The sequence below is a fragment of the Phyllobates terribilis genome, unplaced genomic scaffold, assembly GCF_046119375.1.
Source record: "Phyllobates terribilis strain yellow unplaced genomic scaffold, ASM4611937v1 Scaffold_4__5_contigs__length_816908805, whole genome shotgun sequence".
NCBI lineage: Eukaryota > Metazoa > Chordata > Amphibia > Anura > Dendrobatidae > Phyllobates > Phyllobates terribilis.
In genome coordinates this window covers 362,211,788-362,235,614 of record NW_027362764.1, presented here as the reverse complement: position 1 = coordinate 362,235,614, position 23,827 = coordinate 362,211,788, and the positions used below count along the sequence as shown (strand labels likewise).

The following is a 23,827-nucleotide window of genomic DNA, read 5'->3' as shown; positions in this document are numbered from 1 at the left end:
CCTGCTGGTGTCAGCTGACACCCTGCAGTATCGACTCCGTCCAGCTTTGATGCCGATCGGGTCCGATTTAACCTTTTAAATACCGCTGTCAGTCGTGACAGCGCTACTTAAGTGGTTACAAGGGGGACGCAAGACTCCCTTAGTAACCATCGGACCCCGTGATGAGAATCGTGGGTCCTGATGGTTACCATGGTACCCTAAGATCATGTGTTGATCTCAGGGTATGGTGGCCTGTGAGATCCATCTATATAAGCTGGGTCTCACAGGCACAGTCAGGCTGAGTCAGTGACTCACTGACAGGTCTCATGCACTGCAGTACAAGAGTAGTTCAGTGTATGAGACCAACAATCAAAATAAAAAATATACATGTGCCACAGTGGGACTTAGTTAATAGGTAAAAAAAGTGAAATAAAATATGTAAAAACATTAAAAAAAGCACACAAGTCATTAAAATCCTTTTTGCCACTCAAAACACAGCGTTTGTGATCAAACAAAAAAAATACACATAATTGGTATCGCCACGTCCGGAGTGAATAAAAAGCGATCAAAAAGTCATACGTAAAAAAAATGGTATATATGAAAACGCCAAAACGTCCTGCAAAAAACAAGCCCTAATTTTTCTCATTCGGCAAAAAATAAAACATACAGCTCTCAGAATATGATGCAAAAACAAATTCATTTTTGTAAAATATTGTTTTTAGTCTGTAAAAATAGCAAATCATAAAAAAACTTAATAAATCTGGTATTGCTGTAACCGTAGCAACTCGACGGACAAATCAGACTTATTACTTTTACTGCACAGTGAACGGCGCAAAAACTAAAAAATAAAAACAATAACTGAATTACTGATTTTTGTTCATTCTGTATCTGAGAAATCTGAATAAAAAGCAATAAAAATTGTGCGCAAAATGGTACCAAAAAAATCTGTAACAGGTCTCGCAAAAAATAAGCCCTCATACAGGTCTGTTTGCCAAAAAATAAAAGTTACAGCTCTCAGAATATGCAGACGAAAAAAATCAACTTTTTTATAAAAAAAAGAAAGCATTTTTACTGTGTGACAGCAGCAAAACCGAAATAAAAACATATAAATCTGGTATCGCTTGTAAGCGCACCGACCTGAAGAATAAATTCTCCTTATCACTTATACCGCACAGAAAATGGAGCAAAAATAAAAATAAGAACTATTCCTGTACTGGTGTCTATTTGTTTATTCTACCTCCCTAAAATCAGAATAAGGCTCGGCTGAAATTTATCCTGCGCTCTCCACTGAGCACTTACATCGGGGTTTCCATGTAAGTTCTCCAAAACCGCGATTCATAGAAAACCCCGGATGGAACCACTCACTTATGAGGACGATGGAGGCACTTTGGATTGGTTTGTGTTCTGGCGATGACCCATCATTTTAGGCATCTTTTAGCACACAAGTGTGGGCGACCACAGATCTGGACATGCCAAAAAAGATAGATACCACAGGAGCACGAAGTGTTTCCATCTGCCTCATTATGGTGGGTGGTCCTGTCGGGGGTTTCATCTGAATCGCATTATTGTGGAATTTACATGGAAACCCTGACTTAAGTGCTCAGCGTAGAAAACAACAATGTGATCCAGCCTTATTCTAGAAGTGATAGAAAAATATTATGCACCCCAAAATGTTACCAATAAAAACGCTAATTTATCCCACACAAAACCAGCCCCCACTCAGGTCCGTCACCTGTTGCTGGAAATATAGGGGGTCCCATGTTACTGGTAGAACTAATACTCTGGAAAAGCAACATGGCTCCCACCCCTTCAAATAAAATCCAGTGAATTCTGCACACTTAAAACCAAATACCCCTTCCTTCTGAGCCCCACTGTGCCTAAACCGCAATAAGTGGCCACATGTTTGGCATAACTGTAGTGCGCTGAACAATTTAAGGGGTGCGTATTGCCAGAATCACAAGCTGGGTACAATGTATGGAAGTGCTACAATATATTGGGGTACAATGTATAGGCACTAAACTGGCATATTTGCAATACTCCAGAATAAAGCCTGGCGTGCATGTTACAAAATAGTCACTGCAACCGTAGATAAACTCATTAAGAGGTGCAATGTCTACAATGGGGTCACTTTTGGGGTTTTTCTGCTGTTCTGGCACCTTCGGGGCTCTGCAAATGTCATCTGCAAACTATTCTACCAAAATCTGTGCTCCAAAAGCCAAATAATGCTCCTCCGTTCTCAGCTCTGACTTGTGGCCTAACAGTAATTTCTGATTACATATGGGGCATGATCGCGTTCAGGAGAAATTTCGCAATCAATTGTGGTGTCCAGTTTCACCTATTAACCCTTGTGTACATGAAAAATTTGCAGCAAAAACAAAAATTTAATTTTTACCACTAAAATGTCATATTTCCATGTCTCAATGTTATAAAATTCTGTGAGGCACCAATGGGTTCAAAGTACTCACTACACCAATAGAGGAATTCCTTAGGCAATGAAGTTTCCAATATGGGGTCATCTGGGGGGGTTTCTGCTGTTCTGGCACCTCAGGGGCTTGTCTAATGGAGCCCACAATCTATTCAAACAGAACCTGCGTTCTAAAAGCTAAGTAGTGCTCCTTCCCATCTCATTCCTGCCGTGTGCTCAAACAGTAGTGTACAACCATATATTGGGTACTGCCACGTTCAGGAGAAATTGTGTAACAATTGTGTAGTCCAATTTCTCCCATTACCTCTCATGTAAATGATAAATTTGGTGCTAAAACAGTATTTTAGAGGAAAAAAATGTTTTTTGTTCTCCCATCTAAATGTTATAAAGTTTCATGAATCACTTGTAGGTTAAAAATGCTCAGTACACCCCTAGATGAATTCCTTGAGGGGTCTAGTTTCCAAATGTGGGTCACGTGTTTTGTTTGCTGTTTTTGCATGTCATGGGCTATCCAAATGCAACATGGCATTCACAATCTGTTGCAGACAAATAGCACTTGTTCCTTTCCTAGCCCTGCCACGTGCCCAAACATAACTTTTTGACCACATATGGGGTATCATTGCATTCATGAGAAATTGCATAGCAAATTATGGGGTCAGTTTTCACCTATTCTCTATTGTGAAAATTACTAATTTGGGGCTAAAACCAAATTTTCATGCAATAATGAGAATTCTCCATATGATGACCTAATGTCAAATTCTGTGTAGTATCTGTGGGTTCAAAATGCTCACTGTTCCCCTGTATAAAATATTTGAGGGGTCTAGTGTCCAAAATGGGGTCACTTGTGGGAGTTTCCACTCTTTAGGCACATCAGGGTCTCTCAAAACGTGACATTGATGTCCTCTCTTGATTACAGCTACCGTATTTTTTGGACTATAAGATGCACCGGACCATAAGACACACCTAGGTTTTAGAGGAGGAAAATAGAAAAAAAAATGTAAGCAAAAAATGTGGTCACTATGCACTGTTAAGGGGGAGCGGGTCTGCTGCTGACACTGGAATAGGGGTATTGTCCCCTAATTCTGATAATATCCCCCATCCTGGTAGATATGCCTCTCCTTCCTATTATACGTGGCTCCCATCCCCATCCTGATATGCATGGCACCCATCCATCCTGATATGCATGGCACCCCTCAGCCCTATCCTGGTATGCATGCCATCCGTCATCCTTATCCTAGTATGCATGGCCCCCTTAATCCCCATCAGGCTGCACATAAAAAAATAAACACTCCTACTCACCTTTCTTCTCTCTTCTCCAGCGCTGCATCCTGTCTGCCCGCACTGATCTCTACATGTGAGCCGCACATGACGTCACTGCCATGCGTGGCTCACGAGGAGAGATCAGCTGCCGGAAGTCACTGATCCCCACGCCAGGACTGTGTGTGCGGGGAGCAGTGACTTCATGCACCTTAATAGCCGGCACACAGCGTAACCCAGCGCGACTCCTGCTGCTGCCAGGCGATCGCATGTGCCCGCTGTTAAAGGGCAAGAATATTCACCCCCTCCACATGGCCATGGGCATGGAGAGGGGATGAATATTCATGCCCTTTACTAGAGGGCATACTCGATTGCCCGGCAGCAGCAGGAGCCGCGCCGCTGATACACTGTGTGCCACTATTAAGGAGCATGAATATTCAGTGCTCCTTATGCATATGGGCGTGGGGAGCAGTGAATATTCATTTTCTTTAGCAGCGGGGACAGTGTAGGCTGCAGCAGGTGGCTGCTCCCTCCTGTGCCCCGCTCCTCGGCTGCAACTGCTCCCCCCAGCACAGTATATACAATACAGATCAAAAGTTTGGACACACCTTCTCATTTAAAGATTTTTCTTTATTTTCATGACTATGAAAATTGTACATTTACACTGAAGGCATCAAAACTATGAATTAACACGTGGAATTATATACTTAACAAAAAAGTGTGAAACAACTGAAAATATGTCTTATATTCAAACTTCTTCAAAGTAGCCACCTTTTGCTTTGATGACTGCTTTGCACACTCTTGGCATTCTCTTGATGAGCTTCAGGAGGTAGTCACCGGAAATGGTTTTCACTTCACAGGTGTGCCCTGTCAGGTTTAATAAGTGGGATTTCTTGCCTTATAAATGGGGTTGGGACCATCAGTTGTGTTGTGCAGAAGTCTGGTGGATACACAGCTGATAGTCCTACTGAATAGACTGTTAGAATTTGTATTATGGCAACAAAAAAGCAGCTAAGTAAAGAAAAATGAGTGGCCATCATTACTTTAAGAAATGAAGGTCAGTCAGTCCGAAAAATTGGGAAAACTTTGAAAGTGTCTCCAAGTGCAGTTGCAAAAACCATCAAGCGCTACAAAGAAACTGGCTCACATGAGGACCGCCCAGGGAAGGAAGACCAAGAGCCACCTCTGCTTCTGAGGATAAGTTTATCCGAGTCACCAGCCTCAGATATCATAGGTTAACAGCAGCTCAGATTAGAGACCAGGTCAATGCCACACTGAGTTCTAGCAGCAGACACATCTCTTCAACAACTGTTAAGAGGAGACTTTGTGCAGCAGGCCTTCATGGTAAAATAGCTGCTAGCAAACCACTTCTAAGGACGGGCAACAAGCAGAAGAGACTTGTTTGGGCCAAAGAACACAAGGAATGAACATTAGACCAGTGGAAATCAGTGCTTTGGTCTGATGAGTCCAAATTTGAGATCTGGTTCCCACCGTGAAGCATGGAGAAGGAGGTGTGATGGTGTGGGGGTGCTTTGCTGGTGACACTGTTGGGGATTTATTCAAACTTGAAGGCATACTGAACCAGCATGGCTACCACAGCATCTTGCAGCTGCATGCTATTCCATCCGGTTTGTGTTTAGTTGGACCATCATTTATTTTTCATCAGGACAATGACCCCAAACACACCTCCAGGCTGTGTAAGGGATTTGATCAAGAAGGAGAGTGATGGGTTGCTACGCCAGATGACCTGGCCTCCACAGTCACCAGACGTGAACCCAATCCAAATGGTTTGGGGTGAGCTGGACCGCAGAGTGAAGGCAAAAGGGCCAACAAGTGCTAAGCATCTCTGGGAACTCCTTCAAGATTGTTGGAAGACCATTTCCAGTGAGTACCACTTGAAGCTCATCAAGAGAGTGCCAAGAGTGTGCAAAGTAGTCATCAAAGCAAAAGGTGGCTACTTTGAAGAACCTAGAATATAAGACATATTTTCAGTTGTTAAACACTTTTTTGTTAACTATATAATTCCACATGTGTTAATTCATAGTTTTGATGCCTTCAGTGTGAATGTACAATTTTCATAGTCATGAAAATACAGAAAAATCTTTAAATGAGAAGGTGTGTCCAAACTTTTGGTCTGTAGTGTATATATACCCCCACACCAGCAACATTCGGACTAGAAGACGCATCCCCCATTTTCCTCCAAAATTTCGGAGGAAAAAAGTACGTCTTATAGTCTGAAAAATACAGTAATTTGCCATTCAAAAGGTAAAGCGGTGCTCGTTCCCTTCCAAGCCCTGCCGTGTGCCCAAACAGTAGTTTTCCCCCACATATGGGGTAATGGCATACTAAGGAGAAATTGAACAACAAATTTTTGGGTCCATTTTCTCCTGTTGCCCTTGTGAAAATAAAAAATGTGGGGTTAAAAGTACATTTTTGTTGGAAAAATGTGATTTTTTTATTTTCATGGCTCTACTTTAAAAACTTCTGTGGAGCACCTGGGGGTTCAAGGTGCTCACTACACATCTAGATACATTCCTTGAGGGGTATAGTTTCCAAAGTGGGATCACTTGTGGGGGGTTTCCACTCTTAAGGCACATCAAGGGCCCTCGAAACCCAACATGGCGTCTGCTCTCGATTCCAACCAATTTTGCGTTCAAAAGGTAAAACTGTGCTCTTTCCGAGCACTGCCGGGCGCCCAAACAGTGGTTTTTCTCCAACATATGGGGTATCAGCATGCTCAAAAGAAATTGCACAACAAATTTTGTGGTCCGGTTTCTGTTGTTACCCTTGTGAAAATAAAAAGATTTAGGTGAGACGTAAAATTTTTGTGAAAAAGAGTAAAATTGTTTTCCTTCCATATTGTTTAAATACCTGTGATGCATCTAAAGGGTTAATATACTTCTTGAATGTGGTTTTCAGCACCTTGAGGGGTTCAGTTTTTAGAATGGTGTCATTTTGGGTATTTTCTGTAATATAGGCCCTTGAAACTCACTTTAAATGTGATGTGGTCCATAAAAAATTGTTTCATAAATTTTGTTGGAAAAATGAGAAATTGCTAGTTAACTTTTAACCCTTATAACTTCCTAACAACAAAAAAATTTGTTTCAAAAATTGTGCTGATGTAAAAGTACACGTTGGAAATGTTGTTCTTTATTAACTATTTTGTGTGACATAACTCTGATTTAAGGGCATAAGAATTCAAAGTTTGAAAATTGCTAAATTTTTGCCAAATTTCTGTTTATTTCACAAGTAAACGCAAGTTATATCGAAGAAATTTTACCACTACCATGAATTACAATATGTCAAAACAACAGTCTCAGAATCAGTGGGATCCGTTGAAGTGTTCCAGAGTTATTAACACATAAAGCGACACTGGTCAGAATTTATTTGGCTTGGTCATTTAAGGTCAAAATTGGCTCCGTCACTAAGGGGTTAAAGCTTATCCCACAGATAACAAAGTCTAATACAGCTAAGGCAAAGCAAAACATAAGTTATGGCTCTTGGAACTTAGTTATGAAAAAGAAAAATATTTTTAGCCACCTTAATTGTGCGTGCACACAGGGTTTATACATGTATTATAGTAGCAGAATTGTGGATGAAACTGTATGAAGAACTGCAGTGTAAATTGACTCATTCTATAGAGATGAAATTTGTAGCATGTCATTTCATGTTGTGGATTTCACCCTTTAATAATCAAAGAGCGAAATGTGCTGTAAATATGGTGCCTTTCCACAATAAAATCTGCATCACATTTTTCTCTGGCCCAAAATTATCTGTGTAAATAAAGGGGGTTAAATGCTGACATACCTTTAATCCTTTAATTCCTTTTGGTCCAGCAGCTCCATTTGTTGCTAAACATAAAGATCCCTCACACTGTAATAACAGACAAATTAAAATATTTAACAGCAGATAAGTCTATTAAAACTCAGAACTTTAAAAAAGACGTGTAATGTTGAAAATGGTATCTGATCTGTAGACTGGATGCTTGCAGAGATAGCTGTCAATCATTGAGTAGAACTGCCCACTGGACTCGTGTATACAAAAACCAGGGATTTCAATTGATAAAATATAACTTATACTGAATCTTTTCTTATGATCCAATATCACCTTCTACTCAGCTTCTTCCATATACCATATTGTCCACAGAGTGAACTGCATGTACAACTTGACAGGTTCTATTTCAACATTTAATGTCCTTTTTAACTTTTGCTCATTTGATAGCCATTGTGGTAAGTAATAAAATTGCAAATCCCTTTATCTAAAATGTCATTGTTGTACTGTAAAATCACATCACTTCAAAGTGTGTCCACCTGGTGTCTTCCCACTGTGCCTGTTAGGTGAAATGTGTTTCTAGCAGCAGGGATGATGGGAATGATTACCGGAAGTGCGGTGTGTCTTTGCCTTCATATGCTATGGGCTCATACCCAGTGTTTGTATCTCTTTCCCTTCACTGACTGACTGGCAGTGTTGCTGGTAAATACACAAGCCATGTATTGCTCTTTTGTCACACTTTACATACTGTAGATCTCACCAATCTAAACTGTACCGAAAAAATTGTCAGTGAGGGCCCCTCTCTGGGGTAAGCCACCAATGTTCTATCTTAGCCATGCTTAGGGCTTTGCAAGACCATGTTCATACTGTTTTCTCAATATGGCTTATTCCAATGTTAGTCTATTCATGTTCAGAAATTGTGCCAAAAGCATTACCACTTAACCACTATTTCAGAAAATTGCTCCAAAAGGTGCGCACTTTGCTGCAATTTCACAAGGTGTGGCTGCAGATAATCACAAATTATACTCATGCTGCTGTTTCTCTCTTCTGCCGGAGTCCCATTAGCGTATGGCATCGGAAGCGATATGCTAATGACACTCTGCTCTTGCTCTGCTATGAGCGTGAGCCAAGTGTCAGTGCTCTGTGCTGCGATCCTCTCACACAGACAGGATCGCAGCACAGCTGTGGAGGAGACAGAGAAATTAATTTCTCCATCTCCTCTGTTGCTGGCGTCTGTGGAAATCGCACTGCACTTGGGTGATATCACACCCATAGTGCGATGTTTCACACACACCCATAGACTTATGGGTGTGTTCGATCCGAATTTCACATGCAATTGCAGCATGCTGCTTTTTTTTCTTCTGTCCCATCGGAGCAGGAAAAAGAAACGTGATTGACAACAGGCTAACAAGCGGTGGATACCGCGTTAGGACACCGGATATCTAATAGGCACCTTAATACAAACTCTCTGAATTACTTTCTTGTGATCCACTGAGTCCCACATCTATCCCTCTCACCACGCAGCCATACAGAGTGTACTGATGAAGGTCTAGAAGACTGAAACGTTGCTGTTTAAACACTCTTAATTCACTGGCTAATTATATTTTTGAAAATTTACCTTGAGTGCCAAGTTTTGCATCATATATCTACTGGCGTTGGACCCTGCTCGAGCACCACATATAGGAAGTGCAGTGAATTATTACTTTAACCAATTCTGTCCTCTGGGTTCTTAGGTTTCCTCGCATACTCCAAAGACATACTGATAGGGAATTTAGATTGTGAGCCCCAATGGGGACAGTGTCAATATTGTCTGTGAAGCACAGAGGAATTAATAGCACTATATAAGTGATTAGAATAAATAAATGCAACGTTAAAGGGAACCTGTCACATTTAAAATGCAGTCTGATCTGTAAGTAGCATGATTAGAGCAGTAGAAGCAGAATAGATTGATTCATAATTTTGAGGGAAATGATTCAGTACCTGTGTTTTATTTATTTAATAGGAGTCCATCAGCAAAAAGTGACTGTTCAAACTGGGCACATGTGCTTGATGCACCCTTGGCATGGCCAAAGAATTTAGTACACCTTCCCACTTACTTGTTTCTAACCGATCTCGGCCTCTTACTTGAGTTTTTTACAAGCGTTTTTGATGCTTCATTTTTTGTCTCTTTTTGGTATGTTAAATTTTAAATATAGCTTTTGTTTTGATTCTACCTTGTGTTTGGCTTTGACAAAACTGTATTGATACAGTCATTTGTGGATTACTGGCGGTTTTAGTGTGTTTGCACAGAAGTGCACTAAAAACACTCACACATTTTTTTACCTGTGGATTTTCCACATCAATTCTATGGGGAAAATCTACACAGAAAACGCGCAAGAGAAATGGACATGTTGTGGATTCGAAACACCACAGGTCAGTTTTAGAGATGAGCGTTGTTCTACTCGAACTGTTCGCCAATCTCAAATTCGAGCTGTTTTGGGCGGTGTTCGAGCCGTTCGGCGAACACGAACGACTTGAAAAAAATTTGGCTGTTCAAGGTTATGTTCGATAACTGTTCGTGCACCAAAATCATAACTGGATTTTTTCTCAGTAATGATGAAAATTAATGTTAATACGCAGTTTGAGTGTACAGCGGGGTGGGGGGAGGGGCAGGGGATGGATCTCTCCAGGAATAATGAAGATCTCCATTTTTTTTTCTCTTTCCCGCATTTACAGTGGGGAGGTGCAATCTGTCAGCCTATCAGCAGCGCACACACGGAGCGAAGTGCTTTTTTCACACAAGCAAGGGCATGTGTCATTGGCAGTGTATGTCACATGTCCTTGCCCTATAAGACCAAGCCATTTTCCCCGTCGCCACCATTTTCTCACTGCTGCAGCTGCGTGTTAGACGGCACCGCTGTTGCTGTGCGCGCTATACCTTGTTAATTTCAAGCCAATTTTCGCACAAATCTACAGATAGCTTGGGAGTAGGGAATAGTTGTGATTGCAGTCCTTTTAAGGACTAGGTTACAGCATTTCCTACGACTTTTATCAGGCAGGTCTGTGCTCTTAAATAGATAGGTTGTGGGAGTAAAGACTAATTGTAATTGCAGTCCTTTTCAGGACTAGGTTACATCAGTTCCTATCAGTTTCTGCCAGGCAGGTCTGTGCCAGTGCTGTGCAAGTTTTTTTCACAGCATTTGGCTGAATCTAGCAAAGCTAATCCTTTTTGGCCCATTGCAGAGTGTGTTAGTCAGTGGAGTAGCCTATCTGTGTTGCAAGATATACCACCTGTGTATAGAATACCAATTTTTTTACTGCACCTAGTGCAGTAAAATCTTTTGGGCATAGCATCATTCTATTAGTCCATCTATACTGACCTCCATCAGGTTGCAAATTGAATATAATTTTTTTCTGCATCTAGCTCTGAAAAAATATTTGGGCTTCTAGCTGTGTGTGGGACTTGTTCTATTAGTCCATCTATACTGACCTCCATCAGGTTGCAAATTAAAAAAAATTTTTTGTCTGCATCTAGCTCTGAAAAAATATTTGGCCTTCTAGCAGTGTGTGGGACTTTCTCTATTAGTCCATCTATACTGACCTCCATCAGGTTGCAAACTGAATATATTTTTTTTCTGCATCTACCTCTGAAAAAATATTGGGCTTCTAGCTGTGTGTGGGACTTGTTCTATTAATCCATCTATACAGACCTCCATCAGGTTGCAAACTGAATATAATTTTTTTCTGCATCTAGCTCTGAAAAAATATTTGGCCTTCTAGCAGTGTGTGGGACTTTCTCTATTAGTCCATCTATACTGACCTCCATCAGGTTGCAAATTAAAAATAATTTTTTTCTACATCTAGCTCTGAAAAAATATTTGGCCTTCTAGCAGTGTGTGGGACTTTCTCTATTAGTCCATGTATACTGACCTCCATCGGGTTGCAAATTGAATATAATTTTTTTCTGTATCTAACCCAGCCAATAGTTTTGGCCTAATACCACAGTTTGGCCACTCAGCTCTGCTCGGTTCCCATCCATTGTTTTTTTGTGCAAACAACTCCAGAGTTGTGAATTAGTTAACCACCAAAATGAGTGGAAAAAGGCCTGCTGCTGGTGGAAAGGGGAATAGGCGTGTTGGGAAGGGGAAAAAAGGTTGTGTCCGTGGGGTAGGTGTTAAAGCAACAGTAACATCTGCAGAAGAAAGACCATCTTCCAGCCAAACTAAAATGTCTACTTCTTTTAGCGGACAATGTGATAAGATCCCTTTCTTACGGCCATGCCAATCGCTACAAATTCCAGATGAGGCACAAAAACAGCAGGTGCTTCAACGGATATCAAGTGCTCCTTTAAGTGGGCTCTCCTCCACATCAACTTCAACATCACAAATACTCCAGTCCTCAAAGGTGTCACCCCAATCGCACTTGCTTCCTCACAGCTCCCAAATCTCCAGCTGCCTGTCTGAGTATGAGGTAGAACAGATGGTTGAGTCTGCAGAGCTGTTTACTCATACTATAGCCTGGGAATCAGAGGTGGACTCCAGCGCTTCTGTGAATCCAGACGAGGAAATGATCTGCACTGATGCCCAGAATCTTTATGAATCGGATCCAGGACCAGACGCAGAAGGTTCTGACCATAATGTAGACCCTCATTCCCAAACTGTAACTCCTGTTGGTGGAGACAATGAGGAAGATGATGATGAGACTCAAATACCTGATTGGAGCGACAACTTTAGTCTTTTGTCAGGGCAGGAACAGGTTGGCTCTGAGGACGACGGGTGTGATAACGCACAGGGTGATGATGATGAGGTTGGAGATCCCACTTACTGTCAACCCACAGTCAGCCAAGAGATGAGGTCAGCAGAGGAGGTGGAGGGAGATGCTAGTGACGACGAGGTCAGGTTGCGCCTTCCTGGACAGAGACGTAGTACTGGAAGCACGTCAACAACTGCATCCTCAAACACAACTCTGCCTCTCACCACAAGTCGTGGTGGCTCTTCAGGTCGCATGGGTGCTAAGCCTTGCATAGCCTGGGCATTTTTTCAGATCGATAAAGATGACCCAACTCGTGTTATCTGTAACATTTGTCAGCAAAAGCTAAGTAGAGGCCAAAAAATACATAGTTTAAGTACTTCATGCATGAACCGGCACATGGACATGAAGCATAAGTTGCAGTGGGAAGCTCAGTGTGCTACAATGCGGCCTAGCCGGCCGGGCCAACCACCATCTGCCATATCTTGTGCATCCGCGGCCTCTTCATCCTCTGTGACTGGGGGGACAGCAGTCACACCTGTTTTGGGGCGCAGACCTGCCACCTCTTTACCCGCAACAGCCAGCGTGATTGGCAGGTCATCATTTTCTTTGGAGGTGGTAACACCAGCTGGTGTTGAGCGCTGTCCGACATCGATAGCACCACCTTTGGATCAAGGTAACCTAACATGTCCGCCTGCATCTAACTCACAGGCCGGCAGTTTGCCGGGGACACCCTTATCAACCCCGTCTAAGCACAATAGCCAGCCCTCGGTCCCTCAGATGTGGACAAGTAAAAGACCATTTCCTCCTAGCCATGAGAAAGCTAAGAGGTTGAATTTCACCATCTGCAAGCTCTTGGCTACAGAAATGCTGCCTTTCCGCCTGGTGGACACAGAGGATTTTCGAGACCTTATGTCCGTCGCAGTGCCCCAGTACCAGATGCCCAGTCGGCACTACTTCTCAAAGAAAGGTGTGCCTGCGCTCCACCAGCATGTCGCACACAACATCACCGCTTCTTTGAGAAACTCTGTGTGTGACAGGGTGCATTTCACCACAGACACTTGGACGGGTAGGCATGGACAGGGGCGTTACATGTCGCTGACTGGGCACTGGGTAACTATGGTGACAGCAGGACAAGGGGCTGCTGTCCAAGTCTTGCCGTCCCCACGAGTTGTGCGTCAATCCTCTTTATGTCAAAGTTCCTCCACTGCTTCTGCCTCCTCAACCTCCTCTCGGTCTTCCACCTGCACCCAAAGCCTGTCTGGTCATGCCACAAGCTTTCTAACTGCGCAGAAGGGATCCTGCACACCTCCTTACTATGCTGGCAGTAGGGCTCAACGTCACCAGGCGGTTTTTACTTTGAAATGTCTGGGAAATGTGAGTCACACAGCTGAGGAGTTGTGGTCAGCTCTGGAGAACCAATTTCATGAATGGTTGTCTCCACTGGACCTGAAACCAGGGAAGGCCGTGTGCGACAATGCTGCAAACCTGGGTGCGGCCCTTCGCCGGGGCAATGTCACACACGTGCCTTGTATGGCTCACGTGTTGAACCTGGTTGTCCAGCAATTTTTAGCCCACTATCCCAGACTAGATGGCCTTCTGCAGAGGGCACGGTCGCTGTGTGCTCACTTCCGCCGTTCGCATCCCGCAGCTCAGTGACTTACATCTCTACAGAAGTCGTTGGGCCTGCCACTTCACCGGCTAAAATGCGATGTGCCTACCCGGTGGAATTCAACTCTGCACATGTTGCAGCGACTGTGGCAGCACCGACAAGCCCTGGTGCAATACGTTCTGACGTATAGCCTGGGCCAACGAGATCCGGAGGTGGGGCAAATCACGCTGGAGGAGTGGTCTCAGATCAGGGACCTATGCACCCTTCTGCACAGTTTTGAAATGGCGACGAAGATGTTTAGTGCTGACGATGCCATTATCAGCATGACTATTCCGGTGATTTACATGCTGGAGCACATGTTAAACAGAATTCGGAGTCAGGTGGTGGCACAAGAGGAGGTGGAGGAAGTAGAGGAGGAGGAGTTGTATGCGGAAGGGCTAACATCTGCAAGGTCCAGACGGTCGGCAGCACCAAGGCGGCAGGCATGTGAGGGTGGGGGAGATGGTTTTAGCAGGGCGCATGGTAGCAGCCAAACTAGTGAGGAAGGTGCAGGAGCCCAGGAAGAAGTGGAGGACGAACTGATGGAAGACTCATCAGATGAGGGAGACCTTGATCACATTTCTGTTGTGCGAGGTTGGGGGGAGAGGACAGAGGAAGGAAGCATGATTGTTACCTCGCCACCAACACAACAGGGACTTGGTGCTCCTGGATGCGCAACACACATGAGTGCCTTCTTGCTGCACTACCTGCAACATGACCCTCGAATTGTGAGAATTAGAAATAATCCTGACTACTGGGTTGCCACACTGTTAGATCCCCGGTACAAAAGTAAATTTGCCGAAATTATTCCTGCCATAGAAAGGGATGCACGCATGCAGGAGTATCAGCAGAGACTGTTGCAGAATCTTACATGTGCTTTTCCACAAAACACCAGTGGTGCACGTAGTGAATCTCATAGTTCCAACTTGCCAACCGTGGGACCGTCAAGTGTAAAGCACTCAAACCGTAACGGAACCACAGTATCTGCTGGTAACATCAATTTTGCGCAATCATTTCACCACTTTTTTAGCCCATCCTTTGCAAGGCCACAGGAGACAAGAAGTCTGACACATAGTCAACGCCTAGAGATGATGGTACAGGAGTATCTCCAAGTAAACATTGAAGCCATGACTGTGTCACTGGACCCTTGCTCTTTTTGGGCTTCCAATCTGGATAAATGGCCGGAGCTAGCCACTTACGCCTTGGAGATCTTGTCATGCCCCGCAGCCAGCGTTCTGTCTGAACGTGTGTTCAGCGCTGCTGGTGGTGTGCTGACAGATAAGCGCACGCGGCTCTCCACTGATAATGTAGACACTCACGTTCATAAAGATGAACAAATCATGGATCCGAAACGACTTTTCTACCCCTGTGTCATCCTGGGGAGAGTAAAAGCTTGATGATTGGTTAAAATCACCCTACCAACCGTTTTAAGCTTTCAAATTACTAATCATGTTTATCTGTATCTTGACTGGAAAATAATTTGGGCTTTGTAGCAGTGTGCAGCACTGATCCTATTAGCCCATCTATACTAAGCTCCACCAGATTTAAAATTAATATTAATTTTTAGCTGCATCTAGCCCGGAAAATAATTTTGGGGCTCCGAGATGCGCAAGACACATAAGTGCCTTCTTGCTGCACTACCTGCAACATGACCCTCATATTGTCAGAATTCAAAGTAATCATGACTACTGGGTTGCCACACTCTTAGATCCCCCAAACTTTTCGATCAACCTTTTCATTTTAATAAAGACCAAAAAAATGGTCATTTTTGAAATTATAAGCATTAGCAGGTTATTAGAAACTGAAATCAAACAGTTTTCAACTCAAAACTTTATTCTAGGTGATGTTACATTTTCACATAGGACCCCTTGTTCGAAAGGAGCTTCTGAACTCTCTCGTCCATTGAATTTGTCAGGTTTTGGATGGTTTCTGCTTCAATTGTTTTGCATGAGGACAGAATACCCTCCCAGAGCTGTTGCTTAGATGTGAACTGCCTCCCGCCATCATAGACACTCCTTTTGATGATGCTCCAGAGGTTCTGAATGGGGTAGAGGTCAGGGGAGCATGGGGGTCACACCATAAGTTTGTGCCCTTTTATGCCCATATCAGCCAGAGATGCAGATGTTTTATGTGCAGTGACGCGCCCCCTGGGACATATTCCTTTTTGAGGGGAATACCCGGCACCGGATCAGATGGGGGGTTGTAGTCTCCGAGCGGCTGTGACCCGGTCCCGTGCCCAGGGCGTCAAGCTCAGTGTTATGTGGCAGCTTTACAGATGTTACTAAAGTTCTTTTGTGTCGACTACGCCACCCGTTGTGATGCGGTCACTGTGGCCGCCGCTGCAGCAGGGTCCGCTGAGGCTGATGGTGGATGCGCAGCTTGGTGGGATAACCCCCAACGGGAGGGGTATAGCCTCAGAGGGGACAGGCGCAGAGGATGGGGGTTGTGGTGGTGCGGTGCAGCCAGCAATGAAGACAGACTCGGGTTGTGCAGTTAAGGGTCTTTACTTACTGCAGATGTTGTTCGGGTCACTCCAGCTGCTAGTGACCACCCGAGCCGTGCTGCGTCCACCAGGTCCTGGATCCAGCCAACCCCCAAACAAGTCCGGAGCGTGGCCCTGAGCTCTCCCTCTGTCCTTTCTTCAGCCGTCCCCACCAGTGATTCACCTAAGTCCAGCTCCCTCGGGCCTTCTTTTGGGACACCCTTGGCCCTGGGTTCCCTGACCCTTCCTGTGGTGTGCCTTCAGGGTGAATGTGGTGGGTGACCGTGACAGACACTGCCCACGGTCTCCGGTCTCTGGCTGGGGAATGTCTTTGCCCCCACCAGCTTGGGTTCCGGTACCCTTCTGCTGACTCCTCACCCGGTGTTCTTATTTGGGTTCTTGGGTCCCTTCTTTGTCCCCCTCTGGGTCTTTCTTCACTCCACTCTCTCTCTTCAGGGCCTCTCTTTCTTTCAGCTGCTCCTCTGCCTGCTTCCGCTCCTCCTCTCCTGCTGACTTGTTCTCAGCGTCTGACAGGCTCCTCTGCGTCTGACCCTGATCTAAGTTGGTGCCCTCCTTATATATCCCTCTATGTGTGAGCTCAGGTGACCAGCACCCAATGAGCTCCTATCACTACCCAGACTGCTCCCCCTATCTGCCCCTACACTACATGGGATGTACCACCCCCCTCCCACTCCAGCCAGGAACAGGCTCGGTTGTACCTGCACATTTCTAAGTGGGAGTACCGTCGGCCTGCTCCTCTGGAATGGGATGTATGTAGTGCATGCAGTCTATCTGAGCTCAGTTCCACACTCCTTCCTTACCCGGGAGTGGAATATCACACCTCTGGGTTGAGGTGCAATACCCCTGTAGCAGCCGAATCCTCAGGGTGCTACATTCCCCCCTGGTAAATCACAGCACGTCCTCGGGCTGTAAGACATAAAACACCAAAAACATACAAAATTTTCATATAAACATATAAAACATATAAGACATTATATATATAACATATCTTATCAGATAAAACTTTCTCGTAGACTTCTCTTGTCTCTGGTTCCTCCTCCGGACACTGTGCAACGTGTGTCCGGGAAAAGTGCGACAGTCTCTTAGAAAATCTGGTTTTCTATAAAACCGGTAGGGGGCGCTTTAGGACGCGCAACTATATACAGGGAAGTTGGAAGTTGGCCGCTCTCAGTCCTCGGCCAGTTAGAGGAAAGGGAATGGCTGCTCACAGTCCTCAGCCTGTAGGATGAAGGGGTTAACGGGTAAACAGTTCACACTTGCTGGTCCCAACGGGGACTATATTATCAACAGTTCACTGTGCCCCGACGGGCAACTATATACAGCTTGTACTCTGCTGTACTTAACGACGGCGTCCTCCTGCTCTTTCTTTATGGACAGTTTCAGTTTCAGACCCGTTCGGGCACGTATGCTGGGCAAACAGGTCCTCTCCCAGATGCGGCACTCTTGGTCTTATGGGCGCGGGCGCGGTGGTGGTGGCGCCCGGGTTGCCCAGGCCTTGCGGCCAGGCCTGGGGCACCTGGAAGGTAAAGGGCACCGTTAGGACGGCGGCGCCCTGGGCTACCTGGCCTTGCGGCCAGGCCGGAGGCTCCGCGGAGGTAGGGGGCGCTGTTGGTGATTCGGCGCCCGGGGGTACTAGGCCTTGCGACCAGGCTGGTGGTATTTCCTGCTTTGTCACGCCCCGGGTCGAGGCGCGTGACGTCACAGGGGTCGCGGCGGCGGCTTCCGGTTGGGGCCTAGTCCATTGCGGTGACGTGGCGGCTACGGGCACAGCAGGGGGACTTTCGGGCTCTGCGACGGGGAGCTGGGGCAGGTGAGCGGTGTCACGGCTTGGGGTATAGGCGTCCCCTTTACCTGCCTCCATGCGTTCGGCTCCCTCCTCGGCGCCGTCTCCGGCCTTGGGTCCTCCCGCGCCATCCTCAGAGGCGGTCTGCTTCCTCTTCCAGGGTAGCGTGCTCCGCTGACTGGTCTCTGCGTGCTGAGCCATCTCCCGGCTCCACTCCGCCAGTATCTCCCGCTGTACCCGGGCCATCCTCCTTGCGAGGCCCTCCAGGGCAGTTTGTGCACACTCCCGGTCTCGGGGGAGCTGCGCTAGGATCTCCGCTAGACCTAGCGGGGTTGTGGACTCTAGCAGGCTCCTGACCATCGGGTCGGTGCTGCTCTGCTCGGCTTCCGGCAGGCTCCTGGCCAGCGGGCCGGTGCTGCTCTGCCCTCCTTCCTCGGTCTCTAGCAGACTCCTGGCCAGCGGGCCGGTGCTGTTCTGCTTCCTCTCCATCTCCGGGTAAGCTCCTCCGCTACTCCTTGTTAGACCTCTTGCCTCCGGGTGCGCTCGCTCCAGACTGCTCCAAGCGACACCCATCTTTGTTCTTCTCTCTCGTCTCCTCCCACTTCGAGGGCGGTCCCGGGGCAACTCGGTGACTGTCAGCTCCAGGGGGAGTTCTTTCACGCTGACAGACACCTCCAGCATCACAGTCTCTGTTGGTGGGGGCGGTTTCCACTTTTGGCGCCATTTTCTGTCCTGGCCCACGATGGGAGGTGGCCTCTTGCCCTCCTTTGGCACGCCCATAATGGCGTCCGCTGCTCTTCCAAGGCGGGAAATCTGCGGTTTTGGCGGGAATCGCTTCCCAGTGGCGGGAAACTCTGCAGATGGCGGGAACAAGCTGGAAATGGCGGACAACCGGCGGGAATCGACTGGTGATGGGGTCCGATGGCGTGGACCCTCCGGAACCGGCGGGAGACTTCTTTCTGAGGTAAACTTGCACTTTTCTTCAGGCACGCAGTACCCGGGTGTTGTGGGCACGTAATCCTGCCGACTACGCCAAAGTTTTCGCGCCCCCTGGGACATATTCCTTTTTGAGGGGAATACCCGGCACCGGATCAGATGGGGGGTTGTAGTCTCCGAGCGGCTGTGACCCGGTCCCGTGCCCAGGGCGTCAAGCTCAGTGTTATGTGGCAGCTTTACAGATGTTACTAAAGTTCTTTTGTGTCGACTACGCCACCCGTTGTGATGCGGTCACTGTGGCCGCCGCTGCAGCAGGGTCCGCTGAGGCTGATGGTGGATGCGCAGCTTGGTGGGATAACCCCCAACGGGAGGGGTATAGCCTCAGAGGGGACAGGCGCAGAGGATGGGGGTTGTGGTGGTGCGGTGCAGCCAGCAATGAAGACAGACTCGGGTTGTGCAGTTAAGGGTCTTTACTTACTGCAGATGTTGTTCGGGTCACTCCAGCTGCTAGTGACCACCCGAGCCGTGCTGCGTCCACCAGGTCCTGGATCCAGCCAACCCCCAAACAAGTCCGGAGCGTGGCCCTGAGCTCTCCCTCTGTCCTTTCTTCAGCCGTCCCCACCAGTGATTCACCTAAGTCCAGCTCCCTCGGGCCTTCTTTTGGGACACCCTTGGCCCTGGGTTCCCTGACCCTTCCTGTGGTGTGCCTTCAGGGTGAATGTGGTGGGTGACCGTGACAGACACTGCCCACGGTCTCCGGTCTCTGGCTGGGGAATGTCTTTGCCCCCACCAGCTTGGGTTCCGGTACCCTTCTGCTGACTCCTCACCCGGTGTTCTTATTTGGGTTCTTGGGTCCCTTCTTTGTCCCCCTCTGGGTCTTTCTTCACTCCACTCTCTCTCTTCAGGGCCTCTCTTTCTTTCAGCTGCTCCTCTGCCTGCTTCCGCTCCTCCTCTCCTGCTGACTTGTTCTCAGCGTCTGACAGGCTCCTCTGCGTCTGACCCTGATCTAAGTTGGTGCCCTCCTTATATATCCCTCTATGTGTGAGCTCAGGTGACCAGCACCCAATGAGCTCCTATCACTACCCAGACTGCTCCCCCTATCTGCCCCTACACTACATGGGATGTACCACCCCCCTCCCACTCCAGCCAGGAACAGGCTCGGTTGTACCTGCACATTTCTAAGTGGGAGTACCGTCGGCCTGCTCCTCTGGAATGGGATGTATGTAGTGCATGCAGTCTATCTGAGCTCAGTTCCACACTCCTTCCTTACCCGGGAGTGGAATATCACACCTCTGGGTTGAGGTGCAATACCCCTGTAGCAGCCGAATCCTCAGGGTGCTACAGCAGCATGAGATGGTGCATTATCATGCAAAAAAATGATCTTGCTGTGAAATACATGGTTCTTCTTCTTGAACCATGGCAGGAAGTGCTGTTTGAGAAAATCCACATACATTATGGAGTTCATCTTTAGCGCCTTCAGGGATCCTAAGGGGACCGACAATCTCTCTCCCCATGATTCCAGCCCAAAACATTACTCCACCTCCTCCTTGTTGGCGCTGTAGCCGTGTTTGCGTGGGGTGTCCATCAACCAGCCATCCTCCACTCCATCCATCTGGACCATCGAGCGCTGCACGGCACTCATCCGTGAACAAAACAGTTTTGAAATCAGTCTTCATGTAATGTTTGGCCCACTGGAGCCGTTTCTGCTTGTGTGAAGTGGATAGAGAAGGTCGACAGGATGGCATATGCACAGCTGCAAACCTCTGAAGGACCCTGCATCTTGTTGTTCGGGGGACGTTGGAGGCACAAGCAGCTTCAAAAACTTGTCTGCTGCTATGACAAGGCTTTTTTGCCGCTGCTCTTTCAACCTGACGTAATTGCCTGTAGGAAAGAGTCCTCAATTTGCCCTTATCAGCACGCACACGTGTGTACTGTGAATCAGCTACATACTTCTTGATTGCCAAGACACTTCATCCTGATCATCGCACAATGTTGATTGTAGTCATGCCTTGACCTAAACACTCCACAATTTGTTGCTTCTCAGCAGCCAACACATCCGTTTTCTTTCCCATTTTGGCAGAAAATGTAGGCTGCTTAATAATGTGAGACAGCCTTCTTAAGTAGTCTTGCCTTTCATTGGACACACCTGCCAAACTAATTAGCACAGGTGTCTGCAATTGCTTACAGTGATATAAAGAGCCCTGACACACATCACCATCAATGAGTTTAACTGACAAACAAACAAATTCTTCCCTTATCACTCCTAAACACTTTTTGCATAATAATTTGGAACACAGTGTACATGTGCTTTTCCACAAAACACCAGTGGTTCACGTAGTGAATCTTACAGTTCTAACTTGCCAACCGTGGTCTGTATGGAGTTGTTCAATAAAGGGCCCAAAATTAAGATAACATAGATGTGAGAGGTCTCTATGAATAGGAATTCCTAAGTATTTGATACCCTGTGAGGGCCAGGCAAAGGGAAAGTTGGACTGGATGGAATCCTATATGGATTTGGGGAGGGAGACATCGAGGGCCTCAGACTTCACTGCATTGATTTTAAAATTTGACCATGTAACAAAGTGATCTATTTCAGCCATAATAGCATGGATGGATATATGTGATTGAGTGATATATACTAGTACATCATCAGCAAATAGAGAGCACTTGTACTCGGTGCCTCCCACCTCAATCCACCTAATATTGGGGTTATGGCGAATTGATGAGAGCAGGTGCTCCGTCACTAGGATGTATAAGAGAGGGGACAGAGGACATCCCTGCCTTGTCCCATTGGTGATTGTGAAAGGTGATGAAAATGTTCTGATGCACCCCCTGGGCCTTGGGACACCCGGAGCCGGACCCTTTTTGGTGGATGCTGGTGGTTGTAGTCTTCGTGGCGGCGACCCGGTTCCGTGGCTCAGGGTGGTCAAACCAGTGGCGGAACTATTTATGTGGTTTTGATGTTTAAATGTCTGACTACGCCACCCGTGGATTGCGGTCAGAGTGAACCGCCGCTGCAGGGCAGACCGCTGAGGCTGGTGTTGTGGGTGCAGCAGAGCGTAGAATAACTCCCCACGGGAGGAGTATAGCCTCAGGGCAGTGTATGCGGAGGATGGGGGTGATGGTGCAGGGCAGCAGCAGTAACGACACGGAGTCAGTGATGCAGTCCAGGGCCTTTACTCACAGTTCTTATTATCCAGACCACGTCTGCAGGTAACGGCTGCCCACGTCGTACTGTGCTCACCAGGTGAGGGGCTCAGACAACTCCCAGATAACTTTGGAGCGCTTCACAGGACCCCCTTTGTGTGTCCTTTGTCTGGCCTTTCTTACCAACCCTTCTGTCCGGCTGCCTCGGGCCTCCTCTTGGTAAACTTGGCGCCAGTTTCCCTGACCCTATGTGATGCCCTCCGAGCGGGTGTAGCGAGGGGCTGCGCCACATAAAATGTCACAGCCTCCGGTTTCTAGCTGAGGGTCGTTTCCTGCCTCCACTAGTTTCGGGGACCGGTCTCCACCTTTGGCCTAACCCCTCCATGCAGGTGGATTCGGGCGTGCGGTGGCGACTCGCCCGTCCGCACCCCTGGGATCCCTTCGTTCCTCGTTCCTGGAGCCTTCTCCGCTCCTCTTCCTTCCTTCTCCCTCTTCCAGGCCTGGGTCTCTGTTACTAGGCCCGCCTCCGGAGCAGAGCTCATGCAGAGCCCCTGCTCCCTGCCACTTCTGCTCAGACTTCTCTGCACTGAACTAAGATGGTGCCCACCTTTTATACTCCCTTCTCAATGCACCCAGGAACTGCTTCCTCCCTGCTCCTGCACTACAGGGTTCCCCTTCCTCAGTGTTCCCTCCCCCCACTCCAGCCAGGGACAGGGACTGTCGTGCCCATCTCAGGGACATATTGGTCGCCCTGCCCCACGGCAATGTGGTGTAATGCATGCAGGTGTCGGGTCCTGATCCACACTCCATCCTTACCTGAGAGTGAGATATCACACCTCTGGGTGAGGTGCAATACCTCTGTAGCAACCGAGCCCTCAGGGTGCTACAGTTCCATTTATCTTCAGCCTAGGTGACGTATTGCGATACAGGGCCGTGATTTTGGCTATAAAAGGGTCCCCTAGACCCCTACCCCAAGCTTTTTAAGAGAATCATATATGGCGTGCCAGGAGACTCTATGGAATGCTTTCTCAGCATCCAACGAGAGTATCTAATTACAAATTTTTAACTGCATCTAGCCCAGGAAATACTTTGTGCCTAGTAGCAGTGTGTGCTAGTCAGCGGATTATCCCGACTGTTAAGCAAACTAAACCACCTGTAGTTTGGACACTTAATTTTTTCAAAGGAAATGCTTCGGGACCACGGGATACTCAGTGAAGAGCATCAGGAGGCACCCCAAGGCATAGGGGCTGGGACTGGCAGTAGGATGCCTTGCGGTGGACAGCCGAGCTCGATCCTTATAAAAGCTTTTTAACTGCAGCAGCTTTAGTGGACGCTACTGGAGCTGGAATTACGCGGCTGCTGGCATGAGACTTGCCCTCCAATAGATCCTTGTAAATGGATTTAAAGTGTATTCATTCAAATTAGAGAGACAATTTAAATTAAAAAGCTTAGAGCTGCCTCCACCACAGGGGGGCTCGCTCGACCCACCAGCGGACAGGCACCAGTATTGGGAGAGGGGGGCTGGCCGTCAGGGTTCACCGCGGCTCTGGCACAAACCCGGCGACACGGAGGTGGCACGGGTAGGAGCGGACTGAACGTGTCGGCTTCTCACTTTTTGGATTTTAGAAGGGCATGACATGCCTATAT

The 23,827-nt window shown here is 47.2% G+C and overlaps 1 protein-coding gene across 7 annotated transcripts in view; it reads right to left on the bottom strand.

Moving 5' to 3' along the window:
* The window catches only part of LOC141265403 (collagen alpha-2(VI) chain-like), a 704,763-nt gene that overhangs the window by 517,373 nt on the left and 163,563 nt on the right, over window positions 1-23,827 (bottom strand). For all 7 annotated transcript variants that reach the window (XM_073678446.1, XM_073678444.1, XM_073678445.1 and 4 more), the window contains exon 5: window positions 7,469-7,534. In XM_073678446.1, coding sequence (XP_073534547.1) covers window positions 7,469-7,534 — 66 coding nt within the window. The remainder of the gene's footprint in view (window positions 1-7,468; window positions 7,535-23,827) is intronic.